At 42.6% G+C, this 19930-nt stretch overlaps 1 protein-coding gene across 1 annotated transcript; it reads right to left on the reverse strand.

Annotated features, from left to right (window-relative positions):
- Positions 588-17289, reverse strand: LOC8076274 (beta-galactosidase 15). The gene is made up of 19 exons (XM_002442843.2): positions 16930-17289; positions 16523-16618; positions 16320-16432; positions 15608-15674; positions 15419-15511; positions 13994-14137; positions 13799-13887; positions 12258-12363; positions 11581-11668; positions 11385-11509; positions 10258-10455; positions 7019-7245; positions 4838-4953; positions 4268-4365; positions 3880-3990; positions 2608-2718; positions 1903-2111; positions 1137-1479; positions 588-955 (listed from the first exon to the last, which is right to left on the reverse strand). The coding sequence occupies exons 1-19, from the start codon at positions 17221-17223 to the stop codon at positions 812-814; spliced, it is 2772 nt and encodes a 923-aa protein (XP_002442888.1). The 5' UTR covers positions 17224-17289; the 3' UTR covers positions 588-811.

The raw sequence follows: 19930 nt of genomic DNA on the forward strand, positions 1-19930 counted from the left end.
TATTTTTTCTTAATCTTAAAACAAAAGGCCGATTTGCAAGAGGTGGAGACTCTATTATAACCGAAACATAAATATAAGCCGATCAAGATACAGCTCTCGGACTATATAAGATGGTGGTAGGAAGCCCCCGACCAACACCTCCATATCTTAGCGTAGACGCGCATACCATCGTACAAGCACTACAAGCATCATCATACACTGGATGTAGGTCATCATCCAATATAAATTTATGTCTCGTGTGTTACCACTAAATCTGTTACATATAAGACACTGTTTTTTTTGTCGGTGATTAAACACGGACACATACTACTCATGCATGCATGTGTGTAAATGCTTGATTCTATTGGCTTTATTTAATTTGGTTATAGTTAGAACTATCTTTTTTTAAAAAAAATTGTTTAAAAACCCTTTCGTAAAAAATGGAAAAGCTTTTCCGAAAGCATTTTGCCCAGCAGCTTCCCCACTTCTCTCCTCTTTTGTCGGCCCCGCGCGCCAGCCCGAATCTTCTCCCTCATTTTTTTCCCCCCTCGTTCAGCCAGCACGCCAGGAGAAGGCACATGGGGCTCGGCCCAAAGGGCGTGTCAACAGAAAAAGAGGTACAGTCCACAGGAATGACCATCTGTAACTGTAAGGAAGCAACTTTTATTCTTTTTTTTCCTTCTCCTTTCTTTTCTATTCTCCTCTTTTTCTTTATAGGAGTAGGACACTGTCTTTACATTGCATATAAATATGGGTGCATAGCCAGAGGTACAGAGCTGCGGCAACGTCCATGGCTCTTCCAGGACCTGAGCACCACATTACAGTACCGTGATCACATATCATCTCGAGGTTCTTTGTTAGCTGACGGCGGGGAGCACTCGGCCACAACTGCCAAATCCTTGACGACTTTTCGGCATGGGTCGCCGAATACATCATTGGTAACACTGATCGCACATCTGTTCTTGCCTTCGCAGGCCTGGGAATACAGTAAACTGAGTATAAATACAGGTTTGGAGTGTGGTGGATTTTCGAATGAAATTAGTTTGTTAAATTGTGTTTCATGGACGTATATAGGCTTAACACATGTGCAAAGATAACAGAGGCCGAGTTGCTGAGATATATGTCTACAAGATGCATGCTGGTGCTTGTCAACTTACCTCTGCCACCAAGTCTAGAGTAGTCGATGCATGACAATTCCCTACAGAGAAGTTCTGGCAATCTCCTGTAGGGGTCCCATAACTCGCAAATGTAATCTTCGAGATCACATGCCCCTCATCGCACTGCAAGCGAAGTTCTGGTGCTACTGTATTTACTGAGGGACGACCGTTGGCAGCACGAGACCAGGCAGAAAGGGGAGGATAGTAAGTCTCAGATATTTTTGAGCAGATTGTTTTGGTGTAATGAACCTCCAGCGATATCTGAGAAGGGTCTCCCCCTGTTTCCTCGAAGAGTACCAATAGATTGTCTGACTCTTGCAACCATTCGCGTGGTATGTGGTACCTGAAAGGGAACAAGGCACTTACTAGGTTATATTTCCACATGCGCATGGAAACATTATTTAACTTAATGGCAATGTGCGTAACATCTCAGTGATCTACACACTGGAAGAGTGCAAAGTGACTATTCTGATACAGAATGATCATCACTCAAATCTCATAAGATCTAGAAGAATACATAACCAAATTTCCTGACTTGGCCCCTCCAATTTTCTAATTCTGAAGATACCAGGATTGGCTGGCTACTCCAATATTCTCTATGACCACATCCTTTGGTGTGGATTCTCATATAAGAACTAAAAAGATTCTAACCTGACTTGTTTACATGTAATATGTTGCCATGTAATAAATACTAAGCACAGCAAAGCAGGACATGGAAAAGCCAACTAACAAAACAGCTAAACTATAAACTATTTTTTGTTAATACCAGCTTTGTGTAGCAATTCCACAGTTTGATCGGCACTTGCTATCACCGTAATTTCCTGCATAGTTGCATGAGGACGGACACCCAGACTCTGGTGCAACTAGTGACCAATAGCGCCCAATGAGATGCCCATTCACCCAAGCCTGGCCCTTTCCCATGCTCCCAAGATCAATGGCAACAGGGCCATTACCTTCTGGAGCATCAAACGTAGTCTGCAACACAAAGTAGTTGTGAAGACATGAAAAAAGAAAAGATGTAGATTGAATTTTCTTGGAGTACAGATGAAACTTCCTCCATCCTGAAGCATAAGTTTGTTCTAAATCAAAACATAGAAGTTTGACCCTTTTTTTAACCAGGCACTGTGCTACAAAAAACCTAGTAAGATCTTCTTTCTTTTTATAAGTTTGACCAAATTTATAAAAAAATAGCAGTAATATTTACGATATCAAATAAGCATAATTAGATACATTATGAAACATAATTCACCTTTTTAATGTGGTAGATGACAATACGTTTCTATACAAACTTGGTGAAACTTAGGACACACTCAGAATCCCTTATACTTCAAGATGGAGAATGGAGGTAGTATAAGTGAAGGCTGCTTTTCCTGACTAAGCTAGGAGTAAAATTTGGAAGAAAAAAAAATTCATGCTAGAAATAAAGTGTTATATCAAGTTAGCAGTTCATGTGGTGAAAAGATGAAGTTACCTTGAACCATGTGAAGGGTGAAAGTGTGTCATCATTTTGCATGCTACTCCACCCAGCAGATCCTTGCTTCTCAGGAGAATAGATCCTTGAAAACTCACCTTTCAAACCAATCTGCAATTTGGAAAGATAACATTTAGCATTTTAGCATATTGTCCAGCTAATGCTGCATTAGAATTCTCATTACAAGATTCAACCACATAGCACACAACTCGTGCCTGTGCGCAAGAAGCTAGCGAACAGGAGGATTGCCCACTTTGTGACCAGGAGGATGAAACAATCCAGCACCTCCTATGTTCATGTGTCTTCTCACGGCAATTTTGGCACCAGCTGCTCCGTCGTTTTGGATTACCGGATGTTGCGCCTCAACCAAGTGTGGCAGGGTTCTTTGATTGGTGGCAACAAGCTGGCAGCACTTTCAACACCCTTTTCTTTTAACTGTTTTCTGCTCCTTGTAATTACTCGTTTTTGTGTTAATAAATTTCAGTAGGGGCCTTGCTCCTCCTGTTTCTTCAAAAAAAAAAAAACGTTGGGCGAGGCTTTAACTTGCTGGTCATGCTGGGTGCTTGGATCCTTTGGAAGGAAAGGAACGACATAGTGTTTAATGGTGTCTCACCCAGGTTAGATCGGGCGCCTCTCCTTGCACAGGATGAGGCTGATCACTGGATGCTGGCAGGCGCCAAAGGGTCTCAAAGGTCTGGTTGCTGCTAGTCATGGTAGATAGCGGCTCCTGTAGTTGTGGTTTTGGTTGTCTCTTTGTTATGAACAGGCATGTTTGTAACAGTAAAAAATCCTGAGGTGTGTGTGGTGTGGTGTGAGTTTTGTATTGGCTATTTGAGCCTTCCTTTTCCCTATCTTAATGCAATGATACGCAGCCCTCCTGCGTATTCCAGAAAAAAAGAAGCTAGCGAACACGATATGAAGAGATGCTACATAAAACATTTCTTATTGGTGAAGAACAAAGTTCCAGAAGTTAGACAATACAAGTTTCAAGATAATGCACAACAAATGTCATAGCCTTCCTATATTCACATTGTAACGACTAAGTACAATATCCTAGCGATCTTTATCCACATCGTAACTCATAAATACAATATTTGAGCAATCTTATCCTTCTAATGTAAACCTTTGTAGCTACATAACAGTATGAATATACATGAATAAACAGAACTGAAAACAATAGCATCAAATCACAACAAACAACATAGAAGTTGAAACTCGAAGCTTCAAGTTATCAGAATAAAAGAAATTTTCAATGCTAAAGCTAGTCAATACCTGATACGTCCAAAGAGAATTAGTAAGGTCGATATCCCCATTTGACAAGCCAGTGAGTTTTACTTGACCCCTAAATCCAGCACCATCCTTCTCCAAGAAAGCACCATAGTTCTTGCGAATGTCCAGTCATTATGAAATAAGAAACAGCATTTTTCATCTCATGCTTGATGATCATGCATACAAATATAACAAAAAGGAAAAGCAGACAGAAGAAAATGAAAAAGATATATTCGAATCTGTGCCACATAGGGGTCCCTGCATAATTTTTTTCTCGAACACACAATCCACTGCATAATTTATCCCAAGTACCAATACCAATTGGAATAATAACTAAAAACCTGTTTATACTAGCGTATATGCATTAGCAAGACTTCCATATCTGGCATACCTGCAAGCCAACAATCTCTGATAACAATGTCAACTCATTAAGTCCTTGAACCAATTGAAGTGGTTGATTCAGTGAGACCCAGTGACCAACTTGACTACCTTCACATTGAAAGATAAATTAACGAATAACACTGAATCATTTATAAATGGGACATGACTAAACATAATACAAGAGCACACAAGACTCCGTTTCAAGAAATTATATAGGTAAGTAATTGCATGCTGATACAAGTTCTCATCTGGTCATTAGCTATAGAGGATTTGGTCTTTTGATGTTAATTGAAAGGCCGGGGATCTGCCCTTGAACTCTAAAAAAAATTAGCTATAGAGTTAAAAACAAATTACTGACATGAAGAGGCTGACTCAGGATCTCAAACCATTGAACAATTGGATTAGGTCAACCTCTACCTATATCATATGAAATCCCTACAATACTTTACTTACAATAAATGGCCCATAATATCATAACAGAATTAAGATATGGAGGAATTTACAGCTTCCTGTGCATGTAGTATGTTGTCTCACAAACATTATTAACATAATTCACAGGACTGTGAATGCAAATGAATACCTGCAAGCTTCCCATTTACAAATATGCGCACTACATCACGAATTTGATCTATGGTTAGTGATGGAAGTAAACCTTCTGAATTCCAATATAAAACATCCTCATCAGAAATGTTCACCCTGTTGAATCAATGTGTATAGTAATTACATATTGAAACAAGTGGACTGTCAACACAATAGAAAGTGAAATACACAAACTGCAGAACAGTAGAGCCAAGAATGCAAGAGAAAACAAATGAACACTAGTTAGTCACAAACCAATAGCTTGTGAGACAAAAGACTTTGGTCATGTATCAAATCAACATGAATCTTCTTTTCAAAAGAATTTAATGAGTTTTTTTTCTCAATTTAGCCTGCTTCTATGAATACTCAATTCAAAAATCCATTCAACCATAGAAGAAATGATAAAGAGGAGGAATAAACCGAAAGTAAAAAGAAAATCGACAATGATCAAAGTTACTTAGTAAACTTCTCCTACAATTTTGTGCTTACTTTGACTTTGAATTTCATAGAGAAGAGAAATACTTCCACAAGCAACAACTAAATAGTCCTGGAATTTTTAAAGATCATTTGGTGTGCACAAAAAATAAATGGTTCTAAATGTTGGATCCAAATATAAGTTTACTGTGATGCCAACAACCCATTAATCTATATATAATCAATGTTTACCCCTACAAAACAATTGAAGGAAGCATTTAAATATGAAAAAGTAAAAATCTCCAACAAAGGCTGTTCAATTGTGTCATTTCAGCAATCTAGCAACCTACTAAAGACCTACTCTGTATTTTAGAAAGCCAAGCTACAAATCTAGGGGTTTCTCTTTCTTGGATGCAAATTTCATTTCTATTTTATATGAAGTGAACCGACATGTGCAGTAACAAATTTTCACCACATGGTAGAAAATGTGCATATTTTCATTCTTTAAAATTGTAGAAGGGGGCATTATGTGAAGCCTGGTCGTTGTTTTTTCTTCCTCAAACGATGCAGGAGAGGTGCATGTCGTTTCACTAGGAGAGAAAAAGGTACAGAGGGGGAAGAAAAAAAAGCAGCCCCGTCAAGCACACATAACACAAACAGCCATGACCGAAAGAAAGACCAGCCATCCTCCCAACAAATAGAAATCTGGGGCAGGCAACCTAAGAAAGTGGAGATTAGAAGCCCTCGCCATGCTACAAAAACCCCACCCATCAACTAACGTTTGAAGGAGAACTTGAATGTTTGGCAACACTCCCTCTAAAACACAAGCATTCCAATGCTTCCAAACTTCAAAAGCCACAAGGATGATTAGGGAATTGAGCCCTTTGCGTATCTCCTTGGGGACATTCCTGATGGTGCTAACCCACCAGCTAGAGAAATGGGTTGCCTTGATCAAAGGAGCAACAGCAGACAGGCTTAGCTTCTGAAAAATCAGTGTCCATACTTGCCGGCCAAACACACAAGAGATTAGGATGTGCTGAATTGTTTCCACAGCCTGGTCACAAAAAGGCAAGCAAACAGATGATGCAACCCTCGCTTGGCAAGACCGTTGGCTGAATAGCAACGATTGTTGATGGCTAACCAATTGAAAATTTGCAGCACAAAGGAGCCCAGCTCTTCCAAATTCTTTTCCATGGAGCAAACCTGACGGTCCCCAAAAAGAAAGCAGCATATGCTGACTTACTGCTGTATGAACCAGGTTGTGTAAACTTCCATCAGTACTGATCAGGAACACCCTGATGCAAAACAAGGCCATCCACAGGATCCCAAAGCTGAGGAGGTGTACTCAGCTAAGACTTGTACTGTTAGAGCTCGGTCACTACTCACTATTACATGGAGGCTTAGTGAAAAAGACCAGGAGTGTTTGGGTTCATATAGAATTTAAGTATTATCGTTTTCAGCTACAAATTAATGTATCACCATAACATCTTTGACACGTGTACAATATTATTATCATTCCCCTGGTATGTTGGTTGGACATGCGGGCATATTATGATACCTCTTGCATCTTCTGTACTCGTACAAATAGAATCATTATCAGAATTCAAGAAAGCATAAAGTTTAAATGGATCTATAGTGGCAACATGCAGCGAAGTGTGGAATTTCAAATCAACTAATCATCATCTAGTTAATGGAGACATGCAAAGATGGTTCTCAATCAGGTCTGAGGTAACAAATTTTCTTGAACAGCTTGTAGGTATATATTCACCTGGTAGTATATGAAAGGTAGTCAGATATGTCTTTTGTCACGTTTAAGTGCTCTAATATCCCCTGAGCAGCAAAGATGTCTTCACTCCATATGCCAACAGGTTCTTTAGAAGCCCACCAAGTACTTGAGAGATAGGGGCCACCAAGGGATAGAATTCTAGGCTTATGTCTACTTGAATAACTGGGGGACCCAGATTCGACATTAAAAAACGACGTTTGTGTACCAACCTGAAAAGATATGAGCTAGCAATTAAAAAATGATCACCTATTACAGGTTCTGATAGATATGTCTATTAGGAAAGTGTATATTAGGCAAGGCTATATTTAGTATGATTAGCATCTGCTATGTATTGCATTAGGAAAGTATATATTAGGCAAGGCTATATTTAGTATGATTAGCACCTGCCATGTATTGCATGTAACCTGCCATTGCATTGGCTATATATATCAATGTCACCCCCCCCCCACGTTGGGTGAGTGGTGTTCTCCTAATCTTTCCATCATTCTACATGGTATCAGCCGCGACCAATTGATCCCTGAACGACATATGCCGCACGCTGCTCATCCACGCTCACATGCCACCTAAATACTGGGCAGAGGCACTAGCTACAGCCACATATCTCATCAATAGGCGCCCCTGTTCAGCCATTCAACATCATGTTCCTTATGAGCAACTCTTCCAGCAACCCCCAGACTACACCATTCTCCGTGTCTTCGGTTGCCTCTGCTATCCTAACCTCACCACCACTTCCAAACACAAACTGTCCCCTCGTTCCACAGCTTGTGTCTTTCTCGAATATCCCTCCTCACGCAAGGGGTATCGGTGTCTCGACCTCACAACTAAACGGATCATCATCTCCCGTCATGTTGTCTTCGATGAGACGCAATTTCCGTTCAGTACTAACCCTCCGAGTGTGCTGCCAAGCTCTCTGGACTTTCTTCTTACAGGTCCTCCTGCACCGGTGCCTCGTACTACTGCCACGCCGCCACCAGCTTGCTGCGCAGCCACAAAATAGTGGTCATTTGGAGGAGCTTGCTAAGGACCCGGCTATTCTACAGATTGGCCCGGTCCTTGCCCCTGCCCCGGCTGGTCCTGCTCCAGCCGGCCCTCCACCTCTACAGGTCTACACTCGGCGGCGTGCTGGCACTTCTGCACCAGCCACTGCGACAGCCGCTGCACCACCTTCTCCACCGGCTGTGGAGCAGGCGCCTGTTGTCCCTATACAGCCGGCCTCTACTCCAGTTGTGGTGCATTCCCCGCCACCACCGCCTCCTCTGCCGCCTCCTACATCGAGCCGGCCTGTGACGCGCTTCCAGACCGGCTCGCTGAAGCCTGTTGCTCATTATGGCTTCCCACCAGCTGCTCACGTCGCTGCCTCCTCCACTGCCTCGCCCATTCCCCGTGACTCCTGAAGATCCACTTGCCGGTGACGACGTTGGCGCCGGGAGGCCGGGAGACGAGGCGCCACGTGTTGTTGTCGACGAGAGCCTTGTACTCCTCAGCCATAGCCGCGCGCCACTGAGGGTCAGCAAGTTCCACTCCGACGGCACGTTGGCTCGCCATAAGGCTCGCTGGGTTGTTCGCGGCTTCACCCAGCGACACGGCATCGACTACGACGAGACGTTCAGCCCGGTCGTCAAGCCTGCCACGATTCGGGTCGTCCTCAGCATCGCTGCTTCTCGTCAGTGGCCTATCCACCAGCTGGACGTGAAGAATGCATTTCTTCATGGTCACCTGCACGAGACCGTCTACTGTCAGCAGCCCCCCGGCTTCATCGACCCGGCGCGCCCCGACGCCGTCTGTCTTCTTCAGCGCTCCCTCTACGGCCTCAAGCAGGCCCCGCGGGCGTGGCACCAGCGCTTCGCCACATACGTTCGACAGCTTGGCTTCGTCGCTTCTGCCACCGACACCTCCCTCTTTGTCTACACTGAGGGCAGCGCCAGTGCCTACTTGCTGCTCTACGTCGACAACATCGTCCTCACGGCTTCCTCGGATGCTCTGCTCCGCCGCATCATCGATCGCCTTCACTCTGAGTTCGCCATGACGGGCCTTGGGGAGCTCCATCACTTCCTAGGGATCTCTGTCACTCGCTCCTCCGACGGGCTCTTCCTTAGCCAAAGGCAGTACGCGGTGGATCTTCAGAAGGCGGGCATGGCCGAGTGTCACTCGACATCGACACCTGTCGACTCTCGTGCCAAGCTCTCTGCCACGGAGGGCGCTCCCGTCGCCGACCCCAGCGCGTACCGGAGTCTCGCCGGCTCACTTCAGTACTTGACGCTCACTCGCCCCGACCTGGCGTACGCTATGCAGCAGGTGTGCCTCTTCATGCATGATCCGCGCGAAGCTCACCTTGCGCTGATCAAGCGCATACTCTATGTGAAGGGCACACTGTCGGCTGGCCTCCACATCGGCACTGGACTTGTCGACAAGCTGATTGCCTACTCCGACGCTGACTGGGCAGGGTGCCCCGACTCCTGCCGTTCCACTTCAGGCTTCTGCGTCTTCCTCGGCGACAGCTTGGTGTCTTGGTCGTCCAAACGGCAAACCACAGTGTCCCGGTCCAGTGCGGAGGCTGAGTACCGGGCTGTTGCTCATGTGGTCGCAGAGTGCTGTTGGCTTCGACAGCTTCTTCAGGAACTTCATGTTCCCTTGAAGGTCGCCACAGTTGTCTACTGTGACAACGTCAGCGCTGTCTATATGACAGCAAACCCAGTCCACCATCGCCGTACCAAGCACATTGAGATTGACATCCATTTCGTCCGTGAAAAGGTGGCTCTCGGCGAGGTTCGCGTTCTCCATGTGCCCTCCAAGTATCAGTTCGCCGATATCATGACCAAGGGGCTGCCGATTCAGCTCTTTGAAAATGTAACCTGCCATTGCATTGGCTATATATATCAATGTCACCCCCCCACGTTGGGTGAGTGGTGTTCTCCTAATCTTTCCATCATTCTACAGGTTCAGTTTCTTGTTAAGTGTATACGGAAAGGGCACTCTGTTTCTGAGTGTACACAAGCATTCCGTATACACAGAATTTGATAAATGCTTCTAAATTTTCATGTACACAGAGAGCAAATTTATCAAATTCTGTTTCTGAGTTTGGACAAAACTATGGGAATAATTTCCAGTTTTCACTCCTACAATGCAGTCATCCATTGTATCCGAACCAGTATGTAAAGAAGTTCAGTTGTTCACAGGCTATAACCTCATAAGAAATATATGTGCAGTTAGAGACCACTCACCCTCGCTGTATTAAAAGCCACAGTTTCACAGTCTGGTAGTATGCTCACAGACCATGGTGGTAGACTATAAGATTTTCCAAAAATCCAAACTGAAGCATATTTATGTTCATCAATGTTGGCAAGAAAAGCTGAGCAAAACTGTGCATTTCCTGAAATGCTTCCATTTGTGTGGACATTTTCACTTGAATATACATGTGCCTGGATCAAACAAGAGTAAGCAATGCATCAGTATTTTCATGGTGCATGGATGGAATACATCTGAACGTTGGAAGGTGATCTCAGGCTAATCCCATGATCTACTTGGGACACAAGTAACGGTCCCCCTGTCAGGTCCTAATCCAACAAATAAGATTGCCATGGCCTTGTTTAGTTACACCCAAAATCCAAAAACTTTTCAAGATTCCTCATCACATCGAATCTTGCAGCACATGCATGGAGCATTAAATATAGATAAAAAAATAACTAATTGCACAGTTTGTCTGTATTTTGCGAGACAAATCTTTTGAGCCTACTTAGTCCATGGTTGGACAATAATTACCAAATACAAATAAAAGTGCTGCAGTAGCAAAATCAAAAAAAAATCGATCTAAACAAGGCACATGATAGAATGGTTTTTATATGAGCACCATTAGGACTGGTTGAATACTGACCATCCATCCAAGGTCAACAGCTGAAAACAGCCAGGCATTTGGGTTGGCAGACTGGGCCTATAAGTGGCCTGAATTGGGCATATGCTCAGCTGCACTGGGCTTTTAAGGAGGCCAAAAGCACATAGCACAATGGTGGGCTGCTGGTGGGCCTCAATGTGGCCGAATTGTTGCAGCATTCCCTTATATTGCTGGAAATTTTACCATAAGTTCAATTTAAGACATTTGCCATGTTGGATACCCCTTATCTCCATCTTCTTTGACCTATATTATCTGTTGAAATTGTATTCAATGTGATCTCTTTAGGTTTTCTGCATTACATTATTTAGTTAAAATTTTATGTGCATATATCAATGTACGGGCCAATACCTAGTTAAAAAAATAAAAACATGAACAAAAATGAAAACCATTATTGTATATGCAAAACTGAAGTAGATGGACAAAAACTGTAGATTGTTTGCATTATAAATCAGTACGAACCTCTTGCATGGGCCCTAATTTTATATAACGAGGTGAGCCATCTACTGCAGTAAGAGCTGGTTCACACAGTTTAATAGCTGCATGTAGGTCTTTCAAATGCCCCCACTTAGGTTGCCTTAAGATACCTGAACATAGCAGGCATCTCTTATATATCTGATACATCCAAACCACAGAGATTTTCCAGATATCTACATACCGTATTCATCGATTGGTGCATCATAATCATAGCTAGTTATCTGAAGTGGACCACCAGCTGTCCGCTCAAAATTTGTTCCACCAAAATACTGCAAAGAAATGAAGTACACTCAGATCTAAACATTAAAAAAACAAAACATCAAAATTTTAAATAAAATAATGAGATTAACTTAAAATATAGATAGTAAAAGCAAGAAGATTACATAGTATGACCATTTTGAGCAATGCTAAGTGGTTGGATACATGACATTAAGCCACTAAGCAGTAAAGGCATTTAAGCCACAGAGCAGTAAAGGCATTTAAGCCACTATACCCAACTACCACCAGTATACAGTGAATACGCTAACAACTGCGATGGTAGTAGGTGAATATAGCTAGCCATTCTATGCAGAATATAGAGGAACAGTGAGTAACAGTTCCTTTTGATCCTCAGTTTACATATGTCGTCTGTGACTGAATTGGTTCAGCATGTATTTTTCCCAACCAGTGCATGCTGAATATAAAGTTTTTCTATGAGCCCTAATTGAGTTAATGACTGAATAATCTATTAATCTTTCATATAAACCAGTGCATGTCTCAATTCTGAATACTGGAAAAAAGAATTAAGATATTTGTAATTCCATTGACAAGTTAGGGAGATCTCTCTAAATTTAAGTCTTGAGATATCTTAGCTCTTACCATGTAATAGTTTTGAAAGCTTCCACCACGTTGATAAAAACGAGCAACAGCAAAAGCACTATCTTGAGCAGGCCTATGTGGCAACGCTTCACCCCAGTCGGCATACCTATACATGCGATATGCTATAAGGTCGTAGTTTACAGGTAATAGCTATACTAAATATGATGGTGAAAGAAGGCATTTATTCAGATCAGCTTCAGAAAAGACAACCCTGTTTTCAAAGGATGATCGTTTGCATCCCAACCACGTCCAGGAGCAAGCCCATTTGACCTAGGTAACTAAATCCATTGACCTTAGAGGTCCAACTGGATACAACCTCAAAAAAAGGTCTTACAGGCCTAACTAAGGACACGCACACACCCCCGCAGTATGTCATGACTCATGACCTAGCCGCACAACAGCCATCACTCCCGCACTCACCTCCCCCAACGCCCGACTTCCGCCTCCTGGGGCGACCAGTGGCCTGCGGCAGGGAAGCAAGCTGCGGACCCAGGGAGGATCCGCTGGCGACGCAAAAGGGCTCACCGGTGAGTGGCGCCACTTCCGGGCTCTGGGCCCCTGCTTTGCACATCCCTCAGTGCCTCAGCGCCGAATCAGCCAGCGGCTCCATCCCTAGGACCCCAACAAGATTCAACCAGAGGACAGTGGCTCCATCACGAAGTAAGCTCCTTGTCTCCTCCCTGCTAGGCTGCTACTGTGAGTTCTCAGCCTCTCACGTGCACCGTGCATCCACTACAGTGGTACTCCCCTTGTGTGCTCCAATTTGATATGCATCCAGGGGTGTTTTGAAGGGTACGGACCAGCAATGGTACATTTAGTAAGTTTAAGGGCCTGAATTTGCAATTCAAGAGTACATGGATCTAGATAAGAATCTAGGACATGCTTAGGGGCCGCTAATGAATTTCACTCAACTGCTATAATTATGTACTATGTATTGTTCTTGTATTTGTGATCAGGCTGTGGTAAAGTTATATAAAGCTCCACATTCACCTGAGTTAAGCAAGCAAGAAATAAGAAGGATCTTAACTCCGCTCTTTCATTTGGGCACCATAATCAGCCAGGATGCCGTCAAAATGCCTGGCCTTTAGGGTCACTAGCTTTGTGCCGTCTGTTCCTCATAACTATGTCTATAACCAACACCTTTATAAGGCTTAAACAAATATATGAGAAAAGTTCATTTGCACTCATTCTTTTAGGGAAAATAGCAATCCATTTTTGCACATAGCATCACCACAGAGAACAAATTTGAATCTACATTAGTTACCCATACCGTTTCTAAAAGTCAAACACATGCACATGATCGTTGGGTATTAAATATCTGGGTGAAATGAGTAACCTTAACCAGTTGTAAGGAAAGACAACTAATTAAAATTATATACATCTAAGGCAAATTAAACTAATTAGGCCCCACGTAAGTCAGTACAACAGTAAAGAGTGAAATATAAAATGAAGATACTATCCTCGCTTAAAATTTTCCAGATAATTGAATCCATTGCTGCAAAGTCTTTAGCAAGAGCTAAATGAATCCAGGAACCACATACCATCCATCCCAATCCTCAGTCCATATTGTTGGCTTGTTGTAGGAATTTGGTTTGAAACCATCGCAATAAAAGGCATTGCACGTATCGAGCTGCCAGATAGGACAAAATAGTAATCTATTACTTTATAATTAGCACATTTGACATAATCTCTAATGCAATGCAAAGTCAATTTCAATAGAGTTTGAGGCAACCTACAATTTGTTCTGGAGCATCTGTTTGCCTGCACATGACCCAAGGAACACCAGTATCAAGTGCAAGTGCCATCTGAGCTGCCCATTGCATGTATCTCTTCCCTGCTTGACCATACTTGCCTTGAATGTTACCATATTCATTTTCAATCTGTCAAACATATTCCAGAGAAAAAGATTATACACATTTTGTGTATATATAATTCAACTGACACATTAAGCATGAATATAAGCCTCTTAGGAAACTGAGCCCTGCTCATTTGGTTGATTACTCATGTCCAATTCCTTTCCAACACAAATTTTGGTGCCTATTTCTTCTTACTAAAAGATGCCTAGTTGCTCCCAGATTTTCTCAAACTAAGTTCCTCCTAGTTTTGGTCGAGTTTTTATTAATATGAGCCTCTTACATCCACCAACCTTCAGGTGTTTGTGCTGCATTAACTAGAGCACAGAGGAAACACCATAAGTCCTGCTACTTCATCAGGTAAAACAGCCAACATCTAGATTTTGGCTACATAACATACTTAAGCATTGTATCCTTTACCACATTATGGTTCAACATTTAACTCTATCATGAGCACCATCCATATATAGAACGCCATCTAACTTTTTTGTTAAACAAAGGAACATTGCTGGGTTTAACAATATCAATGTATTAAATGAGACATCAAAGATACTAAGCAATGTTGTCACCAAACAGCACCAACTAAAAAATATTAAGCCACAAATAGCATAATATCCACCTGCCATCAATATTTTTCAAATCCCTATGTGTACTGACTAATGGATGATAGCTTAGGCTATCATTTTCTTGACTGAGACTAATATCCGAAACGCAGTAACGATCCAGGTCTGCAGCATCTTGATGAACTCGAAGGCCGGCTCCAATTCTGAGAGTGAGAAGTAAAGCGGCTTTCCAAACAAACCATTACTATTGTTTTCTAAATATCATCATCGTCATTCGTAATATTATCAGATAATTCTTTTTTTCTTAGAAAGTCAAGGCACTAACAAGAATGAACTGTTGTAGTTATAAGGCAAATACTGACAGGATGTCATTTCATGGAGGAGATGTTAGCTCCTCTTGCACATTATAAGTAATTTGTAAAACTTTGTAAGATTCGTTATAAAAATGAAAAGAATGTAATGTAACATTGTGTAAATTACGTAAGCTTCAACAACTTGGGCTAGGTCTTGTTGAGGGGGTTAGTTTAACCAGCCTTGGTTGGGTCAGGTTTTTTTTTTCCCCCTCTTTTCAGGTGGTTTCTGTATTTCACAAAACCTGAACCTATTTGGTCTCCCTGACAAGATAGAGTGGTTTATTTAAGGGGCCATCTATTCTTCTCTCTTTAATACAAATGTAACCCACTCTCCTACGTGTTCAAGAAAAAAAAAAGAACCAATAAGTGAACTTCAAGAATGGTTTTCAGACCTGCTGTAGTATAATGGGACCACCTTGCCAAGAATAAAGTTTCTCCTCTTTCATGATATCTACGATTTTTGTCACAAAATTCTGCATTTCAGCCTGCAAGAACATTCTAAAGATTAGTGGATCAAAATAAAGGAATGAAGAATGCTCATCACGCTCTCAAACGAAACTTATGCTTAGTGGTTCCTCTACCTTGTAGGGTTCATTGTCAGTACGGAATTCTATCCCAGGGATGTCACGCAGCCAAACTGGGAAACCACTGCAGAAATGTATGACAGAACAACATAAATAAAGAAAGAAAAAAAAATCTACTCACGTCTTTCAAAATTGAAGGCATGGATAAAACCATGTAGGCTTAAAGGGAGACAGAAATGTTCAGTTTGGTGGGGTTAGATACAGTGAACATGATTTCCAAAAAATAAAAAAAAAGATACAGTGAACATGAAAAGAAAATATAAGGCATTATTTTCTTTGTACACGCAGGAGAGCTCGTAACATTGCATCTGGAGAAAAGTGTAAGGATACAGAATAGCATGACAAAACTAAATTAAAATAAACAAGATGAACAATTGTAATCGAATGTTTCCTAATAGGATTGAAATTTTACCATACAATAAAAGCCTGTAAGCGTATAAGAAACTGTTACGTTTGTAGGGAAGAACATGAACATCTGAGGAAAAGATGTAAGAAAAATGCCACCTCAGATAAAAAGTGTTGGTGTATATGTTTCACATGGTGTGGCAAGGCACCCGAAGGGCACCTAATGTTCTAGTGTGTGTACATGCACACCCAATATTGAGTCTAAACAGGCCAATTTTCAGCATATGACAGAAATAAATACTAGTGTCAGATGTGAAATGGTGAGTATATATTCAAGTAGTTGGATGCCAGGATATATACAGACCCGAAATTCCATTCAGCACAAGCATATGGGCCGATACGAAGGAACAGAAAAAGGCCTTCTGCAGCAACCAGCTTAGCAAACCTGACAATATCAAATCTTCCTTCAAAGTAGTACTGGGGCAAACCACATTAGAAGAAGCATAAGTTAACACCCGAGAACATTGTATCTGTCATTTGAAGTGGACAAACGAGTCAATGAAGTACCTGGCCTTTGGCAGGCTCATGCCCATTCCAAAAGATATAGGTCTCAATTACATCCACGCCGCCCTCCTTAGCCTTTGCAATCAAACTCGGCCACATCTGGAGTCCAAATTGTGTCAGTTGATCAGAAGCTACAAGTGACATGAATGTACCTCATACATAATTGGAAACGCCCGGCCAACCGCAGAAACATTATGAGTAGAACAGAACATATTCGCTAATTGGAAACGCCCGACCAACCGCAGCAACAGCTGAACCCCAACCGGTCCCCGCGAATCAAAAACTGAGACCAATGTATCCCAGCTATCAAAAGCGGCGGCCACAACCAGAGTCAACTCCCCCCCTCGGAAGCTCGTCCCACCCGCGGCGGCGCCAGAGGCCGCGAAGCACCACAGAACCTCAGTGCTCACCTCGGGCGTGGCGCGCGGGTAGTGGAGCCCCGCGGAGACGAGCATCCTGCGCTTCCCGCCAAGGATGAGCGCGCGGTGGTCGTAGGTCACGTTGAACGGCTCGAAGAAGTTCCCGCCGTCGTCGTCGTCCCCACCAACCACTTGCCTCAGAACCCCTGCCGCCTCCGCGCCCGCCTCCGCTAGTGGAATCGATGGGGAGAGGGAGACGAGGATGATGAGGAGGAGGAGAAGGATACCCAGGAGTCCCATGAGAGGCGGTGGCCCCGTCGGCGTCGGGTAGGGCGATGCGGCCATGGCGGAGTCGGAGAGAAGAGAGAAGGGAGCAGAGTGGAAACTGGGAAGCGCACGGGGAAGAGAAATATCAGGAGCGGTGGAGTTAGCGAGATGGGAGTGGGACCGCCGACCGGCCTCTTTTTCTTTTGTTTTTTTTTTTTGGTTTTTTCTTTATTTTGTTGGGTTTGTTTGCCAGGATGATACTCCACGCAACGCAATAATAATTGCGGGTTATCCACAGAGAGCAGCAAAAGTTCACATCAGCAGAGGCTTGATTTGTCAGTTTGCCATCCACATCATGCACAAAAATGCAAGATAGAGAGGAGCTGATAACATCTTCAGCGGCGTTAGCGTATTCACCGGTATGTATTGGTGGTAGTTAGAGGTTGAGCATCTTCACCGGATTGAAAAAAAAAACACATCTCCCCTTCTAAACCTGTTATAGGGGGAATGTGATAACAAAATAAATAAGAGGCTATTGTGTTCTTATCCTTATCCTTATTTAGAAGTCTAATTGTGATTTTACCCTCATTTTTGTCACCGGTGTGATTTTACCTTTGCTTTGTGAAAATGAAGCTTCAGTTTACCCTTACTCCGTGAATAGTAGGGTAATGGTATTAAATGTGCTCATTAAGGATAAGTTTGCTCTTGCAAAAATGCCCCCATTTTTCTAAGTATATTGTAATTTTACCCCTACTTTTAACTCTGTTAGTTTTTTATGCAATAAAATAAATAAAAAAACAAAAAAATCCTTCACAGGAAGACCAAAAGATAATAGAGTTAATTGGATTTGTGCCATTATAATTCTATCGTTTTTAAAGCACACTATTACTATTTGCGAAACTATGCTAGTGCTATTATAATTCTTGTAAAAGACGATATGCCATTATATACGTTTGCGGCATCTTTGAGCCCACATGCTGTTGTTTGGACCATTTTATATTTTCGTATGGACCAAAATACCCCTCCACTCTAACTCACTTACAAGTGGGCCCAATGTGTCATCCCCTTGGACGATGACAAGCTAACGAACGTGAGCACAATCCATGGCATGGGCATGGCCACACAACATCAGCACAGAGGGGGTATAGCATATTAGCATGAAGACGGCCGCGCCGCCAGATGCCAGCCAGCTCCTTGCCGATCGACCCTAGTACTGAACACAATGTCCGGTGTCACCCAACCGCCAGATGTCGATGCCGCGGCAACATCTAACAGCGGCACCCAACCAGAGGAGACTTCGCCTGCACCATTGCGTGTGGTGGCGGCTATGTAGCGGCACGTGAGTACAACTAAAACTCAATCCGTGAGCTGGAGCTTGTTGGTGAGCTCGTCTCACGTGTGGATCTGACTGTGCCGGGCCAAGGGCCACGAGCTCAGCTTGCCATGCTAGTAGTTGAGACTGAGGGCACCATTGCGTGTGGTGGCGGCTATGTAGCTCAGCTTGCCATGCCAGCACCACCGCCAGCTTTATTCATTTTATTGTAAAAAAAACTAACAGAGTTAAAAGTAGAGGTAAAATCACAATGTACTCAGAAAAGTAGAGACATTTCGCAAGGGCAAACTTGTCCTTAATGAGCCCATTTAACACCATTACCCCCGCTGTTCACGGAATAAGGGTAAACTGAAGCTTCGTTTCATAAAGCAAGGGTAAAATACATGCAAATTGTGCAATTACTTGTGTTTTTAATCTATACTTAATCTCCATGCATTCCACCTAAAAACTTTTCACTCCATCATCGAATATTTTGGCACATGCGTGGAGCATTAAATATAGATAAAAAAGTAACTAACTGTGCAGTTAATTTATGATTAGATACTAATTTCTATAGTTACATATATGCTACGATACTTTAAAAATTTAAAACTGCCTAGCATGGAGAGGCCCCCTAAAAACCCACATCCTAACTGTTGTTAGGGCCTGTTTGGTTCTTCTTGCTAAATTTTAGCTAGCTAAAATTATTTTAGCTACTCTTAAGTGACTAATGGAACTAAACTATTTTAGCTCCTTTTAGTCAATGTGTTTGGAACTTTAGCTACTAAAATGACTAAAATTTAGCTAGCTAAAATTTAGTTGGTGGAACCAAAGAAAGCCTTAGAGAGGAGGAGAAGCGAGGAGGGAGACGAGGCGTGCCGTGGAGTTCGCCTGGTCCACGCAACGCGTAATCATTGCAGATTATCCACAGAGAACAGCAAAAAGTCCACATCATGGATAGAGACCAGGGGCCTGATATGCCAGTTTGCCAAAGATATATGATACAGGAGCTATTCGCATCCCGCGGTACTTGTCCCACGCACGAGATACCAAAAAAAAAAAAAGGCCCCACGCACGAGATACGCCTTTTTTGGTGTCCAAATTGTATCATCTAGATGATAATGCTTTATTATATATTCACCTTGTGCCAGATCAATAATTAAGAAAAAAAAACTCGTGCGTGACACTCGTTGCATGCATAGGACTATACAAATGATACATGACCAGTTCGTCACTTCCACTGACGTTTTTCATGCGTCTTTGGATGATTTTGAGGATATGATGTCAAATGGTTGGTTTGGCAAAACGCCGCCACCTAAGAGCTTGTTTGGATGTAGTCGGTTTCGCATCAATCAACATATTTTGAGGCCGGTTGAAGTGAAATTTGAAGTAAATTTCACCCCAATCCACTCCAACCTATGTGGATCGAGGTAAATCTGACAATATCCAAAACGCCTCAAAGATTTCACTGCT

This window comes from Sorghum bicolor, chromosome 8, assembly GCF_000003195.3.
Source record: "Sorghum bicolor cultivar BTx623 chromosome 8, Sorghum_bicolor_NCBIv3, whole genome shotgun sequence".
Taxonomy (NCBI): Eukaryota; Viridiplantae; Streptophyta; class Magnoliopsida; order Poales; family Poaceae; genus Sorghum; species Sorghum bicolor.

What these genes read in the sequence shown, in the direction of transcription:
- LOC8076274 (XM_002442843.2), bottom strand. Translation starts at nt 17,223, where the DNA reads ATGGCCGCATCGCCCTACCCGACGCCGACGGGGCCACCGCCTCTCATG. An exon ending in ACTGAGGATTGGGATGGATG is followed by an intron (nt 12,364 to 13,798) that starts GTATGTGGTTCC and finishes TCGCATGTATAG; the next exon opens with GTATGCCGACTGGGGTGAAG. An exon ending in TGGCTTTTAATACAGCGAGG is followed by an intron (nt 7,246 to 10,257) that starts GTGAGTGGTCTC and finishes ATATCTTTTCAG; the next exon opens with GTTGGTACACAAACGTCGTT.